A 22,231-nucleotide genomic window follows, 5' to 3' on the forward strand; every position below is an offset into this window, starting at 1 on the left:
GCATTGGCATTGGAGATCAGCTCTCATTCCTGCGTAGCTGAACAACTTGTCTCTGAACCTCATTGTGAAACTTGTCTTTAGGTTTTCTGGGAAATGGTTGCCGGAACAGAATAATATGTTTTTCAGCTCAGATCCCATCGTTGTCTTGCATTCATGTTCTTAGGCACATTTAGCCATATCATTTTGCTTTCTGAGAAATATCATGACAGCCATTTTGTAAGTGTAATCATGGTCCAAAACACACTGCAGAAATAATCCAGTTTGAGGCCGCTTTTTCTGCCCTGGCTTAGTGTTAGGGAATCCTGGGAATTATAGTTTATTGTGGCACCAGAGCTCTCTGACAGAGAAGGCTAAAGGTCTCACAAAAATATAGTTCCTAGAATTCCCTAGCATTGAGCCACGGCAGTTAAAGCAGTCTCAAACTGGATTATTTCTGCAGTGTGTTTTGGACCCATGTTACTCAAAATTCCAAATGTAGCGACCAGTCCACATTCTCCAAAAATAAACTGCTCGCCAGCACTAGGAACTTCATCAAAAAGGGGGATGGAGAAGAAACATACAGTTCTATCTTTGTTTATTTGTATTTATGTATTTGTATCTCATAGGTGATTGTTATTGAAATGTCTGAATCAGAAGAATTTGCTCAATTCTTACCTGTGATCTGCAGATAAGTTACATTTAGTCTATGTGTTCTCATCTTTTCCTTTGGTTTTCAGCCTGGAATCCCTGGTGGCTCTAATTAGTAAATGTAAAATAAAGAGATTCCCTCACACCTAACATTCTTTCATAAATTACTTGCCCAACTTTCAATGTGTATCTGAGACTCTTTTCAACTGCCTGATCCACTTTAGTCAGAGCAAAGGGAATGATCACTTGCCAGGGTAAAGAGGGACAGTCACTCTGACATTTGGGGCAACTGCTGTTGTGGAATGCTGCTTGCTGTTGTTATTTGTATAAGAAACAATAAACAAAACTGTTGTGCTGGTATAATCATCTTCATTTACACAAATGTTATCAATAGCCAGTGGGCACAAACCTAGGATAAGAAGTTCAACTGGGATGGAAGAAGAGACTCAGAGCAAGCAAGGGTGCATCTACACTGTAGAAATAATGCAGTTTGACACCATTTTATGTGCTGTAGCACCATCCTATAGAATCCTGGGATTTGTAGTTTTACAGGGTCTTTAGCCTTAACTACCGAAGAGTGCTGTTGCCTCACAAAACCAGTCTCAGGATTCTGTAAGATGGAGTCATAGCTGTTAAAGTGGTATCAAACTGCATTAGTACTACAGTGCAGATGCACCCCAAGTTTGAGAAGAGGCAGCCTTTCTGATTCATCTGTCAAAATTCTTTCTTCTGTACCTCCATTAAAACTGCAATGGTCTAACATGCTTGCAGCAAAACTAGAGAGAGACAGGTGGGTATATAGTGGTTATTACAATATGAGGGATGAAGCCTTGATTTTATTTATTTTATAGCTTTTGAGTTGCACCAGGGGTACAGCTCCAAGAAGGGCAAAATGTGGACATTACCTCCTGAAATAAGAATTCTGTTCCCCATGGTATTTTCCTTCAGTCCACAAGTTTCTAGCATTGCAGGGAGTGAGATATTAAATATCCTTCACACCTAGAGCCCTTCTATTTGCTGTGTTTGCATTCCCTTGGTATCTTTCATTGTCCCTTTTCCTTGGATGCCTACACACTACTTCTAAATTTTCTACAGAAATTTTAAGTTAATGCAATGCAAGACATTTGGGGGCCAAAGAAAAATTTAAGAGGGGGGCAGAATCTTTGAGGGCAATACCTTCATTTTGTCCCCCTTCCCAATAGCTATATGCCTGCATCTTTTATTCATGCTTACATAGGAACAAACTGCCTTTGAGATTGCCTTCTGAGCAGAAATACATAGGTTCTGGCTGCAAAGTGAAGAATTAGAAGACAGATAAAAATAATTAACAGGAAGGCGGAAAGATGCAGGAGTCCCCTCTTTCCTTCTGGTCTCCACACAAAGGTTAGCAATTTAAAGCCTCCCACAGTGGACAAAGGGAACCACCTTGCCAATTTTCTGTCTTTCTATTCCTTGAGATCAGGTATTTCTGCAGTGGTCTCTACCAAATTACAAGAACACTGTCAGGCTGAAGGTATTGTGTAAAATGAAAGGCTGCACCTGCTCCTTAATTTGATCAGAATAAATTTTTGCCCCCAATGCCCGAATGGATCCAGACAGAATTTCCAAAGAATAATTTTATATTGGGTGGATTTTTTTCAAAGAAAGTATTCAGGACTGAGCAGTAACATGATCCCTGTAGTGACAAAGTGAAAGCTGTTTTCACCCTCTCAATTCTTTTTCTTTCCTGCAGCTGAAATGTACATCCTTTTCATCCTCCAGGTCAATACATCATGTTTTTATTTTGTTGTTTTTTTTGGAGTGGGGCGAGGGATTGAGAGGCAGGAAGATGCTTGCATAAAGAAGACACTAGCAAACATCACGGCTTTGCCTTCATTTTATTGAAAAGAGAAGAAAATGTGGGAGGGGGAGGAAAGGGGGATCATGAACCAGCATGTTTCCACAGCAGAAGTCAAAGTGGCTCTGGAACGGATGTAAACCCTATGCCCTCACCCCAGGCACTCCCCAGGATTTTAAGGGGTCAAGCAGCAGATGCAGCTTCTTCCAACCATCCCAGAAAGGAAGGTCACCAAAATTATAAAAACTTATGGATCCAACTGATGCAGAAAAGATGCTTTCCTCATAATCCAAGATCTACTGCAAGTAACAGAATCAGCTACATTCCAAAACAATTTCCACTTGAGGAACAGCTGACTGCATGAAAGGCAAAGGATTTCAATTTTGTTAGTTGCTTTACTCCTCACTGTTACCACTGAGCTGATTATTGACCCTGGAACTGCTCCTCTTCGTGGTCCACCTGTCTTGACTTTACCATCTGCTCATTTGCACCTTGGCACCAACAATGGGATTTGTTCTGTCTCACTCCACCACTGATCTTATCTCAGCCCAGGGAAATTCCAATTTCCAGCAGCATGTCTGTTCAACAGGAGGAAGAGAAGAGGGTCACTCACAAACTTTCTGGAGGACTGAATCTGTGGGGCTCAGTAGAGACTCCTCAGTCCTTCTTTGCATTTGATCCTAACAATCACAGACAGGTGTTACTTGTTGCCCAGTATGTGGAAACACCATATGTCATGTGTTCTCCTGGCCCAGTCCTTCAGGACAGGGAGTCTGGTTCTGTGGTTTCAAGAGATGCATGACAGGCTGCGGCTGGGAAGTGGTGTTATGTTGTTGAGGGTCTGTGGAGCCAGATCCTGCTGGTGTGTGGTGCAAATGCTTCCTGTACTGCACAAACATGCAGACTTTGAGGACAATGGCCAGCACGTTCTTCCCCATGAAGATACCAGAAACACGGATGTCCCTGAAGAACACCATGTTACTCCCCCGAATGAAGATGGTGGTGATGTTGATGGTGAGCATGCTCAGCATTGGGTAGAGCATCATGCGGTGCGGCACAATACTGATCCCTTGCATGCTTATTTCGCACAGTGAGACACATGGGAGAACCAAGAGCAAGATATAGCAGTAGAAGAACATCAGGCCTTCAGCCCAAATGGGAAGCCCTTTCTTCTGAGGCTCCCAAAGGTTTGCCTGGATGTCCAGCACATCCAGCATGTCGACAATTACCCAAAAGAGACGATTACGAAGGTCCTCTTTCTTCTTGAACGTCCTGACATACTCCATCTGCTCTGTAGCTACCAGCAGCACGTAGAGGGCTGGGATGCAGATGGACAGCAGAAGAGTCAATGCCTTGCGGGCCATGAGGTCCAAGCTTTTACGGTCCGCCTTATAGTTCTGATAGATGAAGTAGACTTTGATTTCTAACACGAAGACATACAGGAACCAAAGGATCATGGCATAGCCTCGCTTGGCAGTTCTTACCTCAGCCCCAACCCAAACTGCCACATACCTCAGCACAACCAGGAAGCAGATGTCTCCAACTGAGACCATGATGCAAATGCCCAATTTCCTGGAGCCTTGGTTCTGTTCCACCAGGTAGGCATCCATCAGCACCATGCTGCTCATGATGAGTGTGGTAGATAGGCAGACATGGGGTTTGTTAACGGGCGGAGGAGGAACCATCCTGAAAAAAAGAAGACAAATATACTCATCAGTGAAACATTGAGATTTCTGTTAAAGCACAGCCCTGCACTATACTCATTCATGACACATTGGATGATTTGCATCTTTTGATGGGTATGTCTGCTCTCCCTCTCTCTACTTCTAATGACCCTTCAATTGCACAATGCAAATTCAGCTGTCCTTATATCTCAGGGGAACAGCATGGATTTAGGACTCTTAGCAGTGAAAACTACACATGGATTTTAAATTCAAGCTAGCCTGAATGCATTAAATTTGCATTCCAAGCAATAATATGTGATATGCAGGTAATAGCAGGGTGGCCTCTATCAATAGGCAAAGTGAGGGAAGGAGTAGATTCTGGGTGTCATGAAAGGGCAGAAAATTGTCAGTTATTGAATTAATTGTTTTAATGGCAGAGATAGGCAAGAGGTGCTTGTAGAAAAAACAAAATCTAGGCTGGTTTGGAATATTGTTAATTTAATGTGAAAAGGGGGAGATACTATTTACTACTCTGCCTCAAGCAGCAGAATATATACATTTGGCCTTGGATAATACTACTTCATGCGTATCCAGGCTGATTTAAAAGAACAGAAAGCCCCAGATTTTGTTCCTATTCTTACTGATTTTATTTTGGAAATCCGTACACGTTTTGTTTATCCCAGAATATTTTCTGTCAGCACCCGGTATGATCAGAGACTTTTTATGCTAGTTCCCCAGGGTGGTTTATTTTAGCCCAGCATAAAATCGGAAAGAACAGAAACAAAATTTGGGACTTTAAAATCAGTCTCGATATGGCCTTCATTTGGAGCACTTAGAGAGAAAGAGTTAATCAATACAAAGCATAGGGGTGGGCTCTAAGTCCTGCTGTATGAATGCAAAAGCTCCTTTTGTCTATCAGAGGTACTCTGGTCCATTGCAGGCTTTTGCTGCAGGAGATGGAAGAGGTGATTTCCCCCCTGTTTTCTCTCCTGTATTTCCCCTTACATTTCCTGCAGATCCACCAAACTTTGGAAACAGTTTTTCTAAAGGTGTATGAGGCTGCAGTTTGGAAAGGGTATGGGTGAAAATTGCCTTCCTTCCTCTGCCAATGGAAACAGTCCATTGGTCCAATTCTTCTGTGGAAGATAGTATTAGTCTAAGTCCAAACCATTATTTAAAATAAGAAAATATGCTAACTGTTGCTGGAAGAAATACTTAATACTTCTTAGGGTTGGCATATATAGAGATTTTTGTTTTAATTTATAAACTTAACATTTAAGAGGGGGGGAAAATCATCAGCCATACAATAAGAAATAAAATTTCCAGATAGGAAGAGGGGGAATAAACACATATAAACTCCAGAAACAATTACATTAATAAAATCTTGGCTGATCATTTAATCAGGGAAGGCTTGGCTGAATACAAATGTCTTTAGCAAAAGCTGGAAGAAAAACAGTGTTGGCCATATGCCTGACCTCAGCAGGTAAGGCCAGACTGGAAGCTGGTATGTACTCCAAATAGACTTCAGGGCAGGGCCACGCAGAACCACATGAAACACCTCTATACAGATACAGTATATATTCACATATAAGTCTAGAAATTTTAGTCAAAACACAAATTCAAAAAACCTGGGTTGACTTATACATGGGTCAATGTATCTTAACTCTTATCAAAAAAGGAACCATTCCCTTCTCTAAGTAGAGTGACAAAAGATGAGAGCTTAGTCCATCCCAACAGAAGCACAGAACCCCCTGTGGTGCTGCTTCTGGCCTTTTTAAATGTTTCGGTGGGGAAATAGAATGTGCTTTGGCATCATTTTCTTTTTCTTCATCCTTTACATCCTTTGTTACATGCCCTGAAGTTTTATTCTCGACTTACACATGGGTGATATCAAAATTCATAATTTTTACCCCCAAACCTGCTCTCAGTTTATACATGAGGTTGACTTATAGTCAAGTATATATGGTATATGTATTAGATGACAGCCCCCAGTATGCTGAGAACAGAGTTTTAATTCTTAAGCAAGGGTCTTTTGAAATCTTTATGTTTAAACAGAGGTCAAGATCTTGCACTGGACATGGAGCCACAATATCATGGATGTGATCCATCCTCTGATCCAACCCCTGAAACCTACCTTAAAATCTAGGCACCTGTACTGATGGACAGAGTTCTGCAGGGCTGGAAAGCATGGCGCTGAAGCCTCCTGCTTTCAGCAAGGGACAGTGTGACTAGCAGAAGCAGGGGCATCTGTGGGGACTTGTTGCAACTCCTCGTTGCAGCACCATTCACTGGTACAAAGGGGCTGAATGCACTATCTTTCAGTGCCATGCTGCCACCACCGTAGCTCTCCATCCCTTTGTACAGCTGACTAGATTTTAAGTACGGTTTGGAGACTACTTTTGTGGCAATGGTGCCACTGTCATAGTGAATATGAAAACGTTACAAGGTTGTAAGCTTAGTTCACAACATCCTAACTCAGTGATGGCAAACCTTTTCAAGGCCAAGTGCCCCAATTAATGTTTTTCTGGCACCAGATGTTACCTGGTGCTGGGGGCAGGACTTCCAGAGTGGGACTTCTGCCCTCCAGGGGAGGGACTTCTGGGGCAGGACTTCTCCCCCTGCCCCTTTCCCAGCCTCTGGAGAGGAAACAGGAGGCCAGGAAAGGTCTGGGAGGAGGAGGAAGAGGAGCATGCACCTGTTCCACCTTCCGCCGGGTGCCGTGCCAAATGGCATCGTGTGCCATCTCTGTCAGCTTGAGCTTGGAAAAGTTACAGTTTTGGACTACAACATCTAGAATCTCTGCTATCCATATTGGTTGGGGAACTCTGGGAGGTGAAATCCTCATTAAACTAATCTTTCCAAGCTAAGGATGCAAAGCATTTTGTTAAATATCACTTGCAGGTTTTCAGATTCTCATGTGAGCAGACCTTTTTCTAACCTAATTGCACTGCAGCTGAGATTCTTCTGTAGATGATGCTTCTCCAAGGACACATACATGTGAGTAGGAAGGAAAGTGGCATCTCTGATCAATGTTAAGCACAGAATGACAGAATCCAAGGTAACTCTTAACTATCCTTTTTTAAATTGTGGTCTGGAGGATCTTGGAGCTCATTGGGGAATCCTCAGTGATGAGATTGTAATGGTAGATAGCTTTCCCCAAATAACAGCTTGCTAGTATTACTCTCTCTGTACAGCCTGTATCCGAGGTGCCTAAAACTGCTAACAATACATTTTTTAAAAATTCTTAATTAAAACTTTAAAATGTATTGACAAAAAGAGACATAAACAACTGATGAAGATTGGTAGAGGAATATAAAAATCCATGGAGGTGACTCTCAAAGCCCAACTAAAGGTCCCAATTCTTGCTGGAAAAGATAGATTTCCACCTAGTTCTAAAATGCCATAAAGAAGAGGACCAGATAGGTCTCACAGAGCTAAAATTTTATTGTAGTGAGGAACCTTAGGCCCGCCAGATGTTTTTGACTATGCTTGCTATATGTTCTTATTGTTGGCCATGCACAGAAGCTGAAATGCACAAAGCCATTTGGATGTCAGCAGATAATGTAATCATTTTGCATAGCCAGACACATCCCATTCCAGACATGGAATAGTAGGAGGAAGCTGATCTATGGCAAGTTAGAGGACAGTAAATGACCAGCTGCAGCATAATTCCATATAGAGTAGTACTATGCAACATTGAGCCAAGCCATACAGGATTTGGCCTGTATTTCCAAAAATACATTTTTCTTTTAACGTTGGTATCTATAACATACATGCTCATGGGTAACAAAAGCAGCAAAATATTATGACCATGAAATTCTAGGTGATGAATGTTTGTCCCTGGAACATGATGAAAAAGAGATGTAGAGTTGAGTATTGATGATAATGTACTCCAGATCTCTGGGCGATACTTGATATTCAGTTGGTGAGTAAAACTACACCATCATAGCCATTGGTGTGGCAGAAAGGGTAAAATGGCCACAGATGCCCAATCTAACAGGAAAAAGAAAGCTGTCTTGTTGGCTCTTGAGGTGCTTGGGAATTAGCACTTTTTCTGCTTTCCTTATGCTTCTTTAACACACCATTTCAAAGAGTTCTTTACTCTGGCATAATGGACGTTTTCTTATATCAACATAAATCACTAATCGGATTCTGGGCAGTATTTGCCTGCTGTTTTACACAGATGTTAAACAGTACATGTTATGGGGCATAAGGGGGGAGGGCTACACAAGACCCTAAAATGACAGTTTTTCTATCACCACCTACTGAGTCTTATTCTGCTAGAAGCATTGGAAGCACTGTAAACTTTTGCCTGTAAGCCCCATAATACCTAGGTGGACCAAAAAAAGTTTCCATGGACAATGCTATTAAAAAGTGCAGAGATGTTAAGAAGAACAAACAGGGATACAATTACACTATTGATTTCCCAGCACAGACAGCCCATTAGAAAGAGCCAGACTGGTTTGATCTCATTGGTGCATCTGAACATAAATTGAGATATAGTAAATCATTGGTATAATCCAGAGCCAAGAGGGCGTAATGGTTTGGGTGTTGGACTACTACTCTGGTGACAGGGGTTTGATTCCCAGCTCGGCAATGAAACCCACTGGCAAGTCACATACTCTCAACCTCAAAGGAAGGCAAACAAATCTTGCCAAGAAACCCCCACCTTATGGTCACCAAGTCAGAAATAACCTGAAGGCACACAACACACATACATAATCCAGAAATCCTTGAGGCTGGGTCATATCCATGCACTTCAGCATCTTGCCTCAAAATAGAATATATTTCAAAGCAGACAAAATTTATCAAAAACAATGGGATTCAAAGATGTTTGGGTGTAACAGTGGGCTTGATGCAGTACCAAGCTAGAGGGTATCACATCTCTCCCAGCAAAATATTAAGTAACTCTTTCATACATTCCGGCAGGCCACTTCTGGATACCTTGTTCAGCCAAGAAGGGTGAAGGTAATCAGCGTCATACCTCCAAGCATCCTCTACATCAGAGTCCCAGTTCATGAAAAGCCAGGAAGAAGCATCAACGCCATCAATGGCTCTCTGAGTGGATCTCTGCACCACATCAGGAATCTGGGCAGTTATCAGGATTGCAAGATCTACTGGGTGTTGTTATTTTTAAATTTTGTTTTGTGTTGTGGTTATTGCTTTTTTATTAGAACCACGAGATTCAGCAAGAGGGACCTGGTGTAAAAGTCACAGGGGGTAGAATTAAAGGCTTATGAGCCCAGGAATTACTTTTTCAGTACTAGAACAGAACACCGATCACACCTTTTTCACACAAAAATATATTCCTGATTAACGCCAATTTTCTTTCAGCTATGCAGATCTGCTTTATGTCACATGTCCTGCTTTATATTGTTATTTACAATAGGGCAGAGCTGTTCCTAGAAACCCCTGCCAGTATGCCCATTGACCAGCCACTTCTCTGATTTCCTCCCCTATACTTGCTGCAGCTGAGTTACAGTTCAAATGATATTTTTTCCAGAGTCTGGATGAAGCACTTGCAGCCCTCCAGACATTGCTGGGCTCCCTCTTGCCCAAACCAGCATGACAAATAGTTGGAGATGCTTGGAATTACAATACAATAGCATCTGGAGAGCCATAGGTGCCCAACTTTTGTTCTAGGAATACTTGGAAATTGGTACTTTGTGGCAGAAGTTCAGAGGTTGCTTAGCAAACATTAAGATGACAAGAGTTTCCTGGAAGGTAACAATGCTTCTGAACTGCTAGCATCAACATTTGGGAACAAAGGATGTAACATCACAGCTTTGCACATCCCTTGTGCATCACTCTAGGCTTCAAATAATTCAAGTCATGAGCTACTGAAAAGTGGAGCCTATCCTACTGAGCAAAATGGCTTTTGAAACACAGAAGTACTCAAGTTCAGCTTATTCTTCCATGTTGCTGCAGGTGTCAAAGGCAGAATCATGTATTTTCTGTGCCTCTGGCTCTCACACATCTATTAGTCACACATGATATTGGGAAGGTTGTAATGGTGAGGTTTGTTAAGGCTGCTGCTAAGTTGATCTTTAAAACGCCAAGGATGAATGCTTTTGCTGCGATGAGAGACCCACGTGCCAGAGAGGCATTAGCAGAGTAAGGGAAAGGCTGAACTGTATCATAATAGGGAACAGCATGAGAAGGGAACGAGATGCTGAGTGAAAAAACAAGGGGAGAGGAAGGAGATGAGAACCTATCACTGTTTTCGAACAGATAGGTTGATCACAAATGCACATGCTGCCAAGTGGCATAGGCTGCAGGCAGTCATTCAGCTCTTGCATGTGGGGTCATTACTCTTTTTTTCTGACAGAACATGGTCGGCCTAATATGATAAAGGACAACCAGCCCTCCCATTCAGCAAAGTGGGGCAGCCACCTTATGGCTGCCAATATTGCAGGCTAGTCGTGAAAGTCCTTGTGAACTTTGTATGTTGCGATCTTCACTGTGAATCCTCTAATTATATGCGACAAGGAATTTACCTCTTTTACAACAGCTGCACACTGGGTTGACATTTTTCATTGAAATATCTGCCACAATTGCTTTCTTGGTCAGTCACTGCCACCTAAGGACCCATCAGTACATGGGTAAGTTGAGGGGGTTTTGCCAAAATATTCATAATCTTTCATCTCATTTGCCTTTTTACTATCCATTCTCCCAGTCTGCTGAATTCCTTTTTTGATCTCCTTATAATAAGTTCTCAGGGTGCATGTGCAATATAGAAATAATGCAGGTTGACACCACTTTAACTGTCATGGCTCCATCCTAGGAGTTTATCAGACAAGGGAAATTGGAAGTATAATCCAACGGCAATCTGAACGCAATCATGGGGTTTAACGTTATTGCGTGATAGACTGCCACACACAAATTCGGGCAACGGCATGCTATTTTCAGGCAATGGGAAGCCAGTTCGAATGCAATGCATATTCACGGAATTGCGCTAAACTAGTGACTTTAAGTGAATGCATTCTGGCCCCACTTTTTTTCATTCGAATTTAAGAGAAATTCCTCCTGTTTGATAAACTCCCTACAAAATCCTGGGATTTGTAGTTTGGTGAGGCATCAGCACTGTTTGGCAGAGAAGGCTAAAGAGCTTGTAAAACAACAAATCCCAGGATTCCATAGGATGGAGCTACAGCACTTAAAGTAGTGTTTAACTCCATTATTTCTATAGTATACATGCACTTACAGTCCCACCACCCTAAATAATTCAGTGGCATCAGCAAACCTGGGCTGCATCTACACTGCAGAATTAGTGAACTTTGACTCTGCTTTAACATCCATGGCTCCATAATATGAAATTCTGGGATTTGTAGTTTTGTGAGACATTTAGCCTTCTCTGTCAGAGCTCTGGTTCCACAACAAACTACAAATGCCAGGATTCCATAGGATGGAGCCATGACCGTTATTGCCATGTCAAACTGCATTAACTCTGCAGTGTGGCAGCAGCCCTGGCCAGTTTCTATTTCACCCTAATTTCAGCTTTTTTATAACAAGTTAAAGCACCAGGCCAATACAGATCCCCAAGGCTGCTCAAATCCCTCTATTGTAAGAACTGGGCATTCATTTTTACTTCCTGTCCTTTAAATAATTTTCAGTTCCATGACAGGACTTCTCCTTTTATCCCACGACTAAGTTTGAACAAAGGTCTTTACTGTGGGATTTATCAAAAGTATTTTGGAAGATCAGGAAAGCAATCTCTACCAGATCACTTTTGTCCATATATTTATTGACCCTTTTAGTATTGACACTTCTAGTAAACTCTAAAAAGTTAGTGAGGCAGGACATACCTATACAGGAGTCATGTTGAATCTTCTGCAGGACTATATGCTTGTTGATTTTATCCTTAATAACAATTTCCACCAATTTACATCAGACATTAAACTAACTTGCCTATAGTTTCCTGAATCTCTTCTAATAGCTTGTCCACACTGCAGAAATAAAGCAGTTTGACACCACTTTAACTACCGTGGCTCCATCTTGTGGAATCTTGAGATTTGTAGTTTGGTGACGTACCAGGGACGTAGCTAGGATTTTCGGAAGGGGGGGGGTCCAGACTAAGTGCCACCATTATAATGGGGCTTGGGTGTGGCGGCGCAGCAGCACACACCATTCATTTTTCTAATAGAAGGGGGGGTCCAGACCCCAAGAACCCCCCCCCCCTTGGCTACATCCCTGGACGTACTCAGCCTGATCTGTCAGAGAGCTCTGGTGCCACACCAAACTACAAATCTCAGGATTCTGTAGGACAGAGTCATGGCAGTTAAAGTGGTGTCAAACTGCTTTATTTCTGCAGTGTGGATACACCCTTCATCTCCCTTTCTGAGAGTTCAGAACGTAGCATCACTCCAGGCAAAAGCCTTCTATACCTCAATTAACAAAGTAGATATATTTTTGGGCATTACTTCTCTAACACAGGATTTGGTACCAGAAGTGGAAATAATACAGAAAAAACAGGATTAGGTCCAGGGTTTCTTTCTTTCTTTCTTTCTTTCTTTCTTTCTTTCACTAGAATCCACTTTTCTTATGATTCTCATTTTGATGGTAAGACATATAGATCTATGATTCTTTAACACACTGGAAGAAGCTGGAGAGACAGGTTTATCTTTTTTCCCCTTTTCTCTCTGTTTCGCTGCTCATGCATGCTCAGTATAAGATTCTGGAGACAGCTGCTGTTTACCTTATTAGTTGTAGGGTAACCAGGCACACTCAGCTACAGTCGAGGAAGCATAAAAAAACTGTAAAAAAGAGCTCCCTTATCAGAGGTGTTGTTAATTGAGCTATTCCTCTATTAAGAATAAACTCCCTCTTAAGTCACTTTCCAGCCAGAAAGGCTCTTTTCTCTCCCTGCATAAAATGGAATGCCACTGAAGCCTCTGTGTCACTACAAAGGCCTCTCAAGTACTGTCACTTGACAAGTTCAAAGCAGCTTCTTAGCCAATGCACACATGATGGACAACCATATGTATTTTACCAGCATCCCTACAATATTCACATATAAAAGAAGAAGGATCTATTCTTTACATTAAAAGTGGGAGGGGAATGAAACCATCATTCAATTTGACTCACACTCCTCCATTAGGTATTTCCACCCACCCCAATCTTTTGTCAGAGAACTGAAGCAGAATGGGAGAAAATTACTAAAAACAAACTCTTCCAAGTCAGTGCTCTCTAGATCACAGAATCATATAGTTGAAAGAGACCAGAAGGACCATCCAATCCAACCCCCTGCCATGCAGGGAAATACAATCAAAGCACTCCCTAACAGATGGCCATCCAGCCTCTGCTTAAAAACTTCTACAGAAGACTCCCGCACACCCCAAGGCAACATATTCCACTGTGAAACAGCCCTTACTGTCAAGTTCTTCCTAATATTGAGATGGAATCTCTTTTCCTGGAATTTGAATCCATTGCTCTGTGTACTGCTCTCCTATTCTCTGGAGCAGCAGAAAATAAGCTTTCTCCATCCTTAATATGACAACCCTTCAAACATTTAAATATGGCTATCCTGTCACCTCTTAACCCTCTCTTCCCCAGGCTAAACATATCCAGTATATTTTTTGTGGGTTTTTTGGGCTATGTGGCCATGTTCTAGAAGAGTTTATTCCTGATGTTTCATCAGTATCTGTGGTTGGCATCTTCAGAGTACCATTCTCTAAGATGCCAGCCACAGATGCTGGCAAAATATCAGGAATAAACTCTTGTAGAACATGGCCACATAGCCCAAAAAACTCACAAAAAACTATGGATGCCGACCATGAAAGCCTTTGGCTTCACATACCCACACTCTAGATCTATTTAAAGTGGTGGTCGGTGGATTGGCAGGCAGTCTGCAATGTATTTGCAGCAAGTTTTTAGGAAAGCACATTGGGGAAAAATCTCTGCCAGTCCCACACCTCAGAGAGCTTAGAAATTAGAAATAATTAATTAAAATGTGTGTTGTTTCAATTGTTAATTTCATGATCATTATACATTTGGTCTGAACAAAATGGAATTATAGTTTTGAAACATTATAAATAAAATAAAATATTTGCACAAAAGCAGATAAATGCATTTACATTTGGACTGTCTTGTGAATTTGTGAATCCAAGTTTATGATCTTTGTGCTTCTTGGTTGAGCAAAAAGAAGTAATTTTGAAATATTATAAATTAAATAAAAGGCATATTTCAGTATTACTTTAAGACTATCATGTGCATTACTTTAGGAGTACCCTATTATTGTCTCAGAAGCCGAATTTCAAAAGGAAGCATAAATGTATGGGCAGAATTGTTATTTCTACAGTTATCTGCTAGTGATCAAAGCAGCCTGTATCCATTATCTCAGAAACCCTTACAACAATCTTGATCCCCTAACAAAATATAGAGAGCATTATTGTCCCCATTTTACAACTGAAGATTCTGCAGCTAAAGGAAAATGGCTTGTTTAAGGTCATGCTACATGGGAGGGGAAACATCCAAACTGACTTTCATGCAATGCAGTTCTGTGCGCTGTTATTTGGAAAAATGCCCCATGGACCACAGTGGAATTTACTTCTAACTGAAAGTGCAAAAGAGTGGGTGGTTAGTCACTATATAACACTAGATCTTCACAGTTTTAGTTAGAAAGGGCAGTAGCTGTAAGGATGTCTTTGATGGGGGAATCAGGGATTGATTTAGTGATTTCTTTGAGAAGACAGGGTAATGGCATGCACAACTGCAGATGTGGGAAGCTGTGTGAGCACCAGCAAAGACAAGGAGAAAGCAACAAAAGAAACAACTAAGCATATAGACAAGGGCAGAAAATAGCTTGGCACATAAATGAACCCAAGATCAATGCTGCTAACAGATCTGCCTAGGGAGAAGGGGAGGGAAAATAACCCAAAGGAAAGCAGAGCCCCAGGAAAACCAGAACAGCTGAACAGTGTCTGTTGGTGGCTTCTATGTCAGTGGGACAATGAATCTTTTCTGGGTTTAATCTGAACTTTAAAAGAGTTATCTAAAATTCTGAAGTTTGGGATATTAATGTTCTCACTAAATCCAAGAGTGGATTCATCATATACACACACACCTCACCAACATGGAAGTTGCCAGCTACCACGGCAGCTAAATGTCTGGGTTTTCTGAAATACACTCTTTTTCATACACTTGGAGGTTCACCACACAAGAAAAACGAGTACTGGCTGGTGAGTACAAATTGTCTATGTTCTCTTTATTGTTCTTTCTTCTTGGCTACATCAGATTCTCCCTGCCACATGCCTAAATCTGTTGATAAAGATGGCAAGAGCCCTAAGCAAGAGCAATATTGGAATAGATTTGTGCTGTCCTGCATTTATCCTTCTTCCATGTGTAACTGGTTTTTAAGAGCAAGGTATTAAGTTGCACCACCACATTAAGTAGTAAGCAATAAAACAGCTGTCAGAGACCTAGGGCCAGATCAAGTTGAGTCAATATGCTTCTCCTGCTCAGACCTAGTCCTCGGTTGACTGTAACACACATGGACAGGTGTAGACTAATCAGCCTTCACACTGGGACTAAGAATAGCTGCCTCTAGTATGCCATATATTTACGGGTAGGTAAAGGCAGCTGGTTAACACAAAAAGGAGCTAAGCAGGGATGGCATCTATGGAAACATTTCTTTAGTTCAGAGAGTGCTTTTCCCCCCGCCAAGAGCACTCTCTCCTTTGCTAAACCAGACTATCTAAGCAGTGAACAAATGAGTTTGTCTAGGACAGTTTATGAATTCTCAAAGCAAAACCTAGGAATAATCTTAAAATAAATGTTTATTTGTGGGGGAAAGCCTGTAAGAAAATAAATGAAACAGGAAAATGCTTTACTAATATATTCTGCAAGTTTAGAGGTTGATGGTAAGTATAAAGCACCCATTCTGCCTAACACACGCGGTGTAACAAAAGCAATGTTGTTTTTCTAAAAAATAACTTCCTGGAGCTTTAAGGCAAAGCAACATTGTCTGAAATGACTTGAACGTAGACAACAATAACAAGAACATTGCAAGCCCATTTGATTTAGAACCAACAGAAGCCCTTAGTCAAAGTCTATATTTTGGAATAATGGCTTATGCAGCAAAGACTGGGCAATTTTTTTTTAAAAACCCAATAATCTGATTAGAGAAATCAGTCTTGGATCCATAGACTATCTGTGTGGCTGTCAGATAGAATAGAACAGACTGATCAAAGAGTAGAAGCATAATGTATTTAAAAGTCTTGTACCTCATCTCAAGGCTCTCTGATTCATAACCTCTGGGCTTAAAGTTAAGCATGCTGTAGGAATATATATGATGCAGGAGCCCACCATTTTGAGGAACGCAATATAAATGACACATGTTTTAAATATAGTGCATTACTTCTACATTTTGTTTACAGGTGCATTTTTCATACTTGCTGGGAAAAGAAATGTGTGAGTTGCACCCTTACATTCCAAGATGTATTACTTCTCCGTGAATGGAAATCTGGAAAATCAAGTAACAAATATTTCTCTTAAATTGTTACCACATGTCACTTGTCACTGGTGGCTCTGAAATTACTGCTGTGTTACAAAGATGACTGCTTTGATATTGCATCTGACAGTAAATCAAGTAGCCTGCTCTAGTTTACTTAAGTGATATCCTAGTGACTGGAAGATATTATGGGTAGCAAAAAGGTAGGAAGAGTCAACTGCTATCTTCAGTGGGTTTTGTGTGTCTCTGTGTGTATATGTTTAATTTCTTATTTTTATTTTATTCTATTTATTTACATCTTCTTCTCACTCTTGGTCCTCTAAGGCACACCTGACCTGACTCTCATCAGGACTCTCAGAGTTTATCCATTTGAGCATGCAGTTTGCTCAGAGCAAGAAAGAAGCAAACACTGTTATTAGCAAAGTTATTTGTGTTAATGAGCATCAGCAAAGCAGATCTAAATTGCTAAACAAAAAATAATGCAAGAGCTGGCCTAGACGTTACATTTACCATGTGGAATCAGTATTCTAGTGGGAAATTTTCTATCCTCCCTTTGCAGGATATGAACTGAAGCTGGTCTGGGGTATCTGTGGCCATAAAGACCCCAGACCTAGCAGTCCCAGGTGGTAGGGCCAATGATCAGGAATGGAGGGAGCTGTTGTCCCGCAACATATGGAGGGCTGCAGGTTCCCCACCCTGGTTCTAGAGCAATTTGAAGAACAGAAAATGGACCAACTCATGAGGTAAGTTTCAAATTATGCCACACCCTGGTGTTCTTTCAACAGGAGATACAGCATATGGCAGCCAGGCTTGTCTCAGGAACATCTAGGAGGGACCACATTACTCCGGTTTTGAGGTCCCTCCACTGGCTGCCTATCAGCTTCCGGGCCCAGTACAAGGTGTTGGTTATTACCTTTAAAGCCCTAAATGGCTTGGGTCCAAGCTATCTCAGGGACCGCCTCCTCCCGTACAATCCTCCCCGCGCTCTCTGGTCCTCTGGGAGGAACTTACTACAGCCTTTAAAATCTAGGTTTGCGGCGACCTCCCAGAGGGCGTTCTCTGCTGTCGCCCCCAAACTCTGGAACGACCTGCCAAATGAGATCCGTCAGATAACATCATTAGACAGCTTTTAAAAAGTGGTCAAGACGGATCTCTTCCGGCAGGCCTTTCCAGATTAACCATCCCGGCCCAGGTTCCTGATTCCCTCATTCCTCCCGTGGCCCCATCTTAGTGATGGTTGAGGATCAACAGAGGGATATCAAGGTTTTTAGTTTTTAATTGTTGTTTTTATGCATTGACATTGTGTTTTAATATCTTATACTGTTTAATACTGTCTTAAGGGGGGAGGGATAAAGTGTTTTTAATTGTCATATTTTATATTTTACTGTTGTTAACCGCCCAGATTGGTTTGCCAGAAGGCGGTATACAAATAATAATAATAATAATAATAATAATAATAATTATTATTATTATTATTATTATATACATCAGGCTTCTAGGAAACAGGTGTTGTTCAGATACTATACATGGAGCCAACAAAGCCATTTTTCTTCCCTCCTTGCTAATCTCCCGTCTGAAATATACCACCATTGAGGCATCATGGCTTCTCTTCATGTTAGAAACAGAGAGGCACCAGGTCATTGTGACACAGCAAGGATTCCCTGGGGACCGACTGGTCTCTGGAGCCGATTTGCTAGAATGGCTGAATGAATGATGAGCCCACATCCCCTCAAACAAAGCAAGATTTATAACAGCTTTGCCCAAACCAGCACCCTCCCCAACTCAGCACAACAATTTCTATCATATCTTGTCAACATCCCTGCTGCTCGAGGATGACAGGAGTTGCAATTCAACACATCCAGCGGGGAGTGCTAAGTTGGGAAAGGCTGATCTGTGTGATAAAAGAGCAAAGGGGCTCCACCACAGCTATCCCACCCTGTCCTCTTCAGCATTGCAAATGAGGCTTATTTCCAGATTGCATGGTAAAGCTTTCACAGTTTCACTGATGGAAAAAATAACCTAGCAGAAAGGTTATTGCCTAGCTTGCTTTCCACATGGCAGCGGCATCATAAGTAAAGCATAATGCCTTTTCTGCTCTCTCCCTCATTCTCTGTGTTTGCTGCCTTGTACATTGCTCCAGTTAAAAGACTATGCCAGAGGCATTTAATCGAATCTGGACAGAGAGTCTGTTCAAAGACTACAATGGAGACATCCTGCAAGCTGGCCAGGAAGTTTCCCACTCCTTCCCTCCACAGCCTCTTTTCACTGGCCAGCAGCACATGCCCACCTGTTTTCAACTCACCAGGGCTCATTCATTCATACGATTGTACGACTGCCACTCACTGCTGAACCTGGGTCAGCTTTTGGCATTCAACCACAATTGCAGGGTTTTCAGTAGTCTCGGAAGAGGGCAAAAGACAAAATGCAACCCAGGCTCAGCTTTTAGCACAGGGAAATGCCCAGGCTAAATTCACTGCAGCAGAGGAGGCACTCAGAATGGGAAAAATCTGTCACTGGGTCAGTCAGGTGAATGCCAGAGAAGGCAACCGAAGCTGCTGAATACTTCCCTCAGGAGCCCAAAGCACTCAGCAGAAAAGCAAAAGGTGGATATGGCCATTCATATACACCACCTTTCTTTATTGGGACTCTCCTAGATGGGTCAGACTACAAATCCCATTGTCCACAGGTCACACTGATTGGGTGATGGGGTTAGTAGTACAAAAACATCTAAAAGGTGCCAGGTTGGGAGAAGGCTGAGGTACACAACCAATCTCTCTCTGCACAGCTTATGGAACACATTTGTGTGTGTGTGTGTGTGTGAGAGAGAGAGAGAGAGAGAGAGAGAGAGCTGTTCTAGTTTGCACAGATAATGATAATACGTATTCTCAAACTGCATGTCAGGTGGTGAGATCTTGTAGCACCTTTGAGCCTAACTAGTTAGTCTCAAAGGTGCAACAAGATCTCTCTACATTCTGGTTCTGCAGACTAACATGGTTATACCTTTGCATGCCAGGTAGGAGTTGTACAACTGCTACCCCCAAGTCATTTCCTCTTTCAAGATAGCAGCCAGCCGGAAGAATGGGGAGAAACCATTTGGACTGGGGCCACGGTGCTGATGGACTACGATCTGCCACTCGCGGGAGCAAAGGAGTGCCTCCTTTTTGAGCTTGAACCGCTTGCCTGCCATCTCTGGATTCAACCCTTGGCTTCAGCTCTGTGGCCCCCAACTCCCTGGTCCACTCTCAGCCCCTTCACAAGCTGCTTTTTGTCAAAAAAAATTGAAAAAGCCACAGAATTACTCACTGCCTCTCTGCTTTGAGCCTAAAAAGGGCAGGGCATGTGCCACCTTTGGTACAGTGTCCCCATTTCTCATGCAAAGTGACACCCCCAGATGAATTTTGTTAAGGATTTCGACACACACACACACACACACCCTTTCCCTCACTTTTTTGGACCAGCACAACCACACTGGGGTGGCCGTCCCCACATTTGCTGGAGTACCTGGCAAGTTGTCATACAAATTTGCCTGGGCTCTAGAGTCCATCCTTTTACAAAAGATCTCTTCTTTCAAGGAACCTTACCCATCCACCCATGGCAGCAGCCTTGGGCCATTTGCCTGCCTGCTTTGGGTGCTTTCCAAAGACATTCCTAATGTTTTTTCTTCTTCTTCCCCCTTTTAGAAATAATAACATCAACCCGAGAGAGAGAGAGAGAGAGAGAGAGAGAGAGAGAGAGAAGCTTTTGGGTGCTTTCCAAAGAAATCCCTAATGTTTTCCTTTAAAAATAATAACCTCAACCACCATAAACAGGGGGGGGATCCCATTGAAGAAAGAGCTCGGTTTGCAGGATAGGATGGATTCATCTTACCTAGTGCTGGTCTTGGAAAGCTTGGGATCCCTTTTCTTCTTCTCTGGAGGAGAAGGAAGATTCTGTGTAGAAAGGGAGGAGGAGAGCTCTTGACGTGATCCAGTCGGTTGATCAGCTGGTGGAAAAAGAAAGAAAGAGGGAGAGAGAGAGGAGGGAGGAGGTGGAGAGCAGAGAGGGATCCACTAGCCCAGCCAGCCAATGAAAGCGCCGCCAGTCCTGCGCATGGATCCCGGGATCAGTCCACTCCAAGAGATCCGAGGGAGGCAGGAAAAGGTGGAGGGTAAGGAGAGAGAGCGAGGGATCCACTAGCCCAGTCAGCCAATGGAAGCACCGCCAGGGGATCCCGGGATCAGAGTCCATTCTCAGGGATCCTCCTCCTCCTCCTCCTCCGCCCAGGAACCCCCCCAAACTGGCCTAGCCAGATCCCCCCCTTTTCCTTTTCTCTCCTCCGCAGATGCCCTCGCCGCAAAGGAGGACAGGGCACTGCAAAATGGAGGACATTCCAGGAAACCAAAGATAGAGAGATGACCAAGCCAAAGCTTTAAAACCCCCTCCTAGAAAGAGAAATGCCTCCTTCGTGGTCCAGCTCCAAATGGAGGGCGTTTGGGGATTCCTCCTGAGAGAGGAAGGCTGGGAAGGGAGGAGGGGTCCCGGCGAAGGATGGAAGGGGTCTGCTGCTCACTTCATGCTCCTGGGGATTCCTCCTGGGAAGAAGGCGGCTAGGAATGGAGGACAGGTCCTCTCCCTGATCGCTCCTTGGTCCTGCCCCAAATGGAGAAGAAGGCGGCTGGGAATGGAGGACGGGTCCGGGAAAAGAAGGGAACACCTGATCAGCCCGATATCAATGTCGAGGGATGCTCAAAAAGGAGGACATTTGGCTGAGAATGGAGGACAGGTCCTGGAAAAAGGAGGGAGTCTGGTCAGCCTGATATCAATGTCAATCCAGGCTCCAAATGGAGGGCCTTTGGGAATTCCTCCTGGGTCGAAGAAGGCTGGGAATGGAGAATGAGTCCGGGAAAAGGAGGACGCCTAGTCCCTTCCTCCTCCTCTGAGGCTCCTCTCCCTTTGCTCCTGCTTCTCCTTCTCCTTCTCCCAAGCGAGGCTGCTCCAGCGTTGCCTTGCGCGCTCCCCTTGGCCTCCCTCTCCCTCTTCGCCAAGGGGCCAGGAGGGGCCCTTGGCTAGGAGCCCCTTGCAGGCCCAGGACCTTTAGCCTCCCCCCAGGAGCCCAGGGCCAGGAGGGGCACCGCTCGCAGCCCCAGCCCCTGCTTTGCCTCAGTCTCCCCTCCCAACTGCCTTTCCCAAGCCCTGAAGGGGCAGGAAGGAGAGGAGGGGACGGCGTGTGTGTGTGTGTGTGTGTGTGTGTGTGTGTGTGTGTGTCTGTTAAAAAGCAACACACACACACACACACACACACACAGAGAGACACACAGACAACGGCGCAGGACTTTCCCCCTCAGTCAGCTCCTCTCCTTTCCTCTCTGGGGCCTTTCCCTCCACAACTCCTGGCTTCAAGGGAAGGAAAAGGCAGGGAAGGGGAAGGGGAAGGGGAAGGGGAAGGGAGCCGCCACTGCTGCTGCTGCAGTCTGGCAAAGGCTGGGACTGGAAAGGTTCGTGGGAGCCTCTCTGTGGGTCTGGAGAAGGGAAAAGAGGCAGTGGCTGAAGGTTGGGGGCCTCAGGAGGAGGAGGACCAGGGGAGTCAATAGGGGAGGGTGGGGAGGTCCTGACCCCAAAGGAAGGCAAGGTAGTGGTGTCACCAGGGTTGGGGGCAAGGTGTCTGTCACCCCCCCT

General features: G+C 43.4%; 1 protein-coding gene across 1 annotated transcript; it reads right to left on the reverse strand.

Annotated features, from left to right (window-relative positions):
- Positions 1 to 2,489: 2,489 nt before the first annotated feature.
- Positions 2,490 to 21,791, reverse strand: LOC121926182 (transmembrane protein 121-like). The gene is made up of 3 exons (XM_042458983.1): positions 21,126 to 21,791; positions 20,444 to 20,558; positions 2,490 to 4,150 (listed from the first exon to the last, which is right to left on the reverse strand). Exon 3 carries the CDS (start codon positions 4,147 to 4,149, stop codon positions 3,199 to 3,201), a length of 951 nt encoding a protein of 316 aa, XP_042314917.1. The 5' UTR covers position 4,150; positions 20,444 to 20,558; positions 21,126 to 21,791; the 3' UTR covers positions 2,490 to 3,198.
- Between the last annotated feature and the right edge of the window lie 440 nt (positions 21,792 to 22,231).

Source organism: Sceloporus undulatus, chromosome 1 (genome assembly GCF_019175285.1).
Source record: "Sceloporus undulatus isolate JIND9_A2432 ecotype Alabama chromosome 1, SceUnd_v1.1, whole genome shotgun sequence".
In the NCBI taxonomy this organism is placed as follows: Eukaryota; Metazoa; Chordata; class Lepidosauria; order Squamata; family Phrynosomatidae; genus Sceloporus; species Sceloporus undulatus.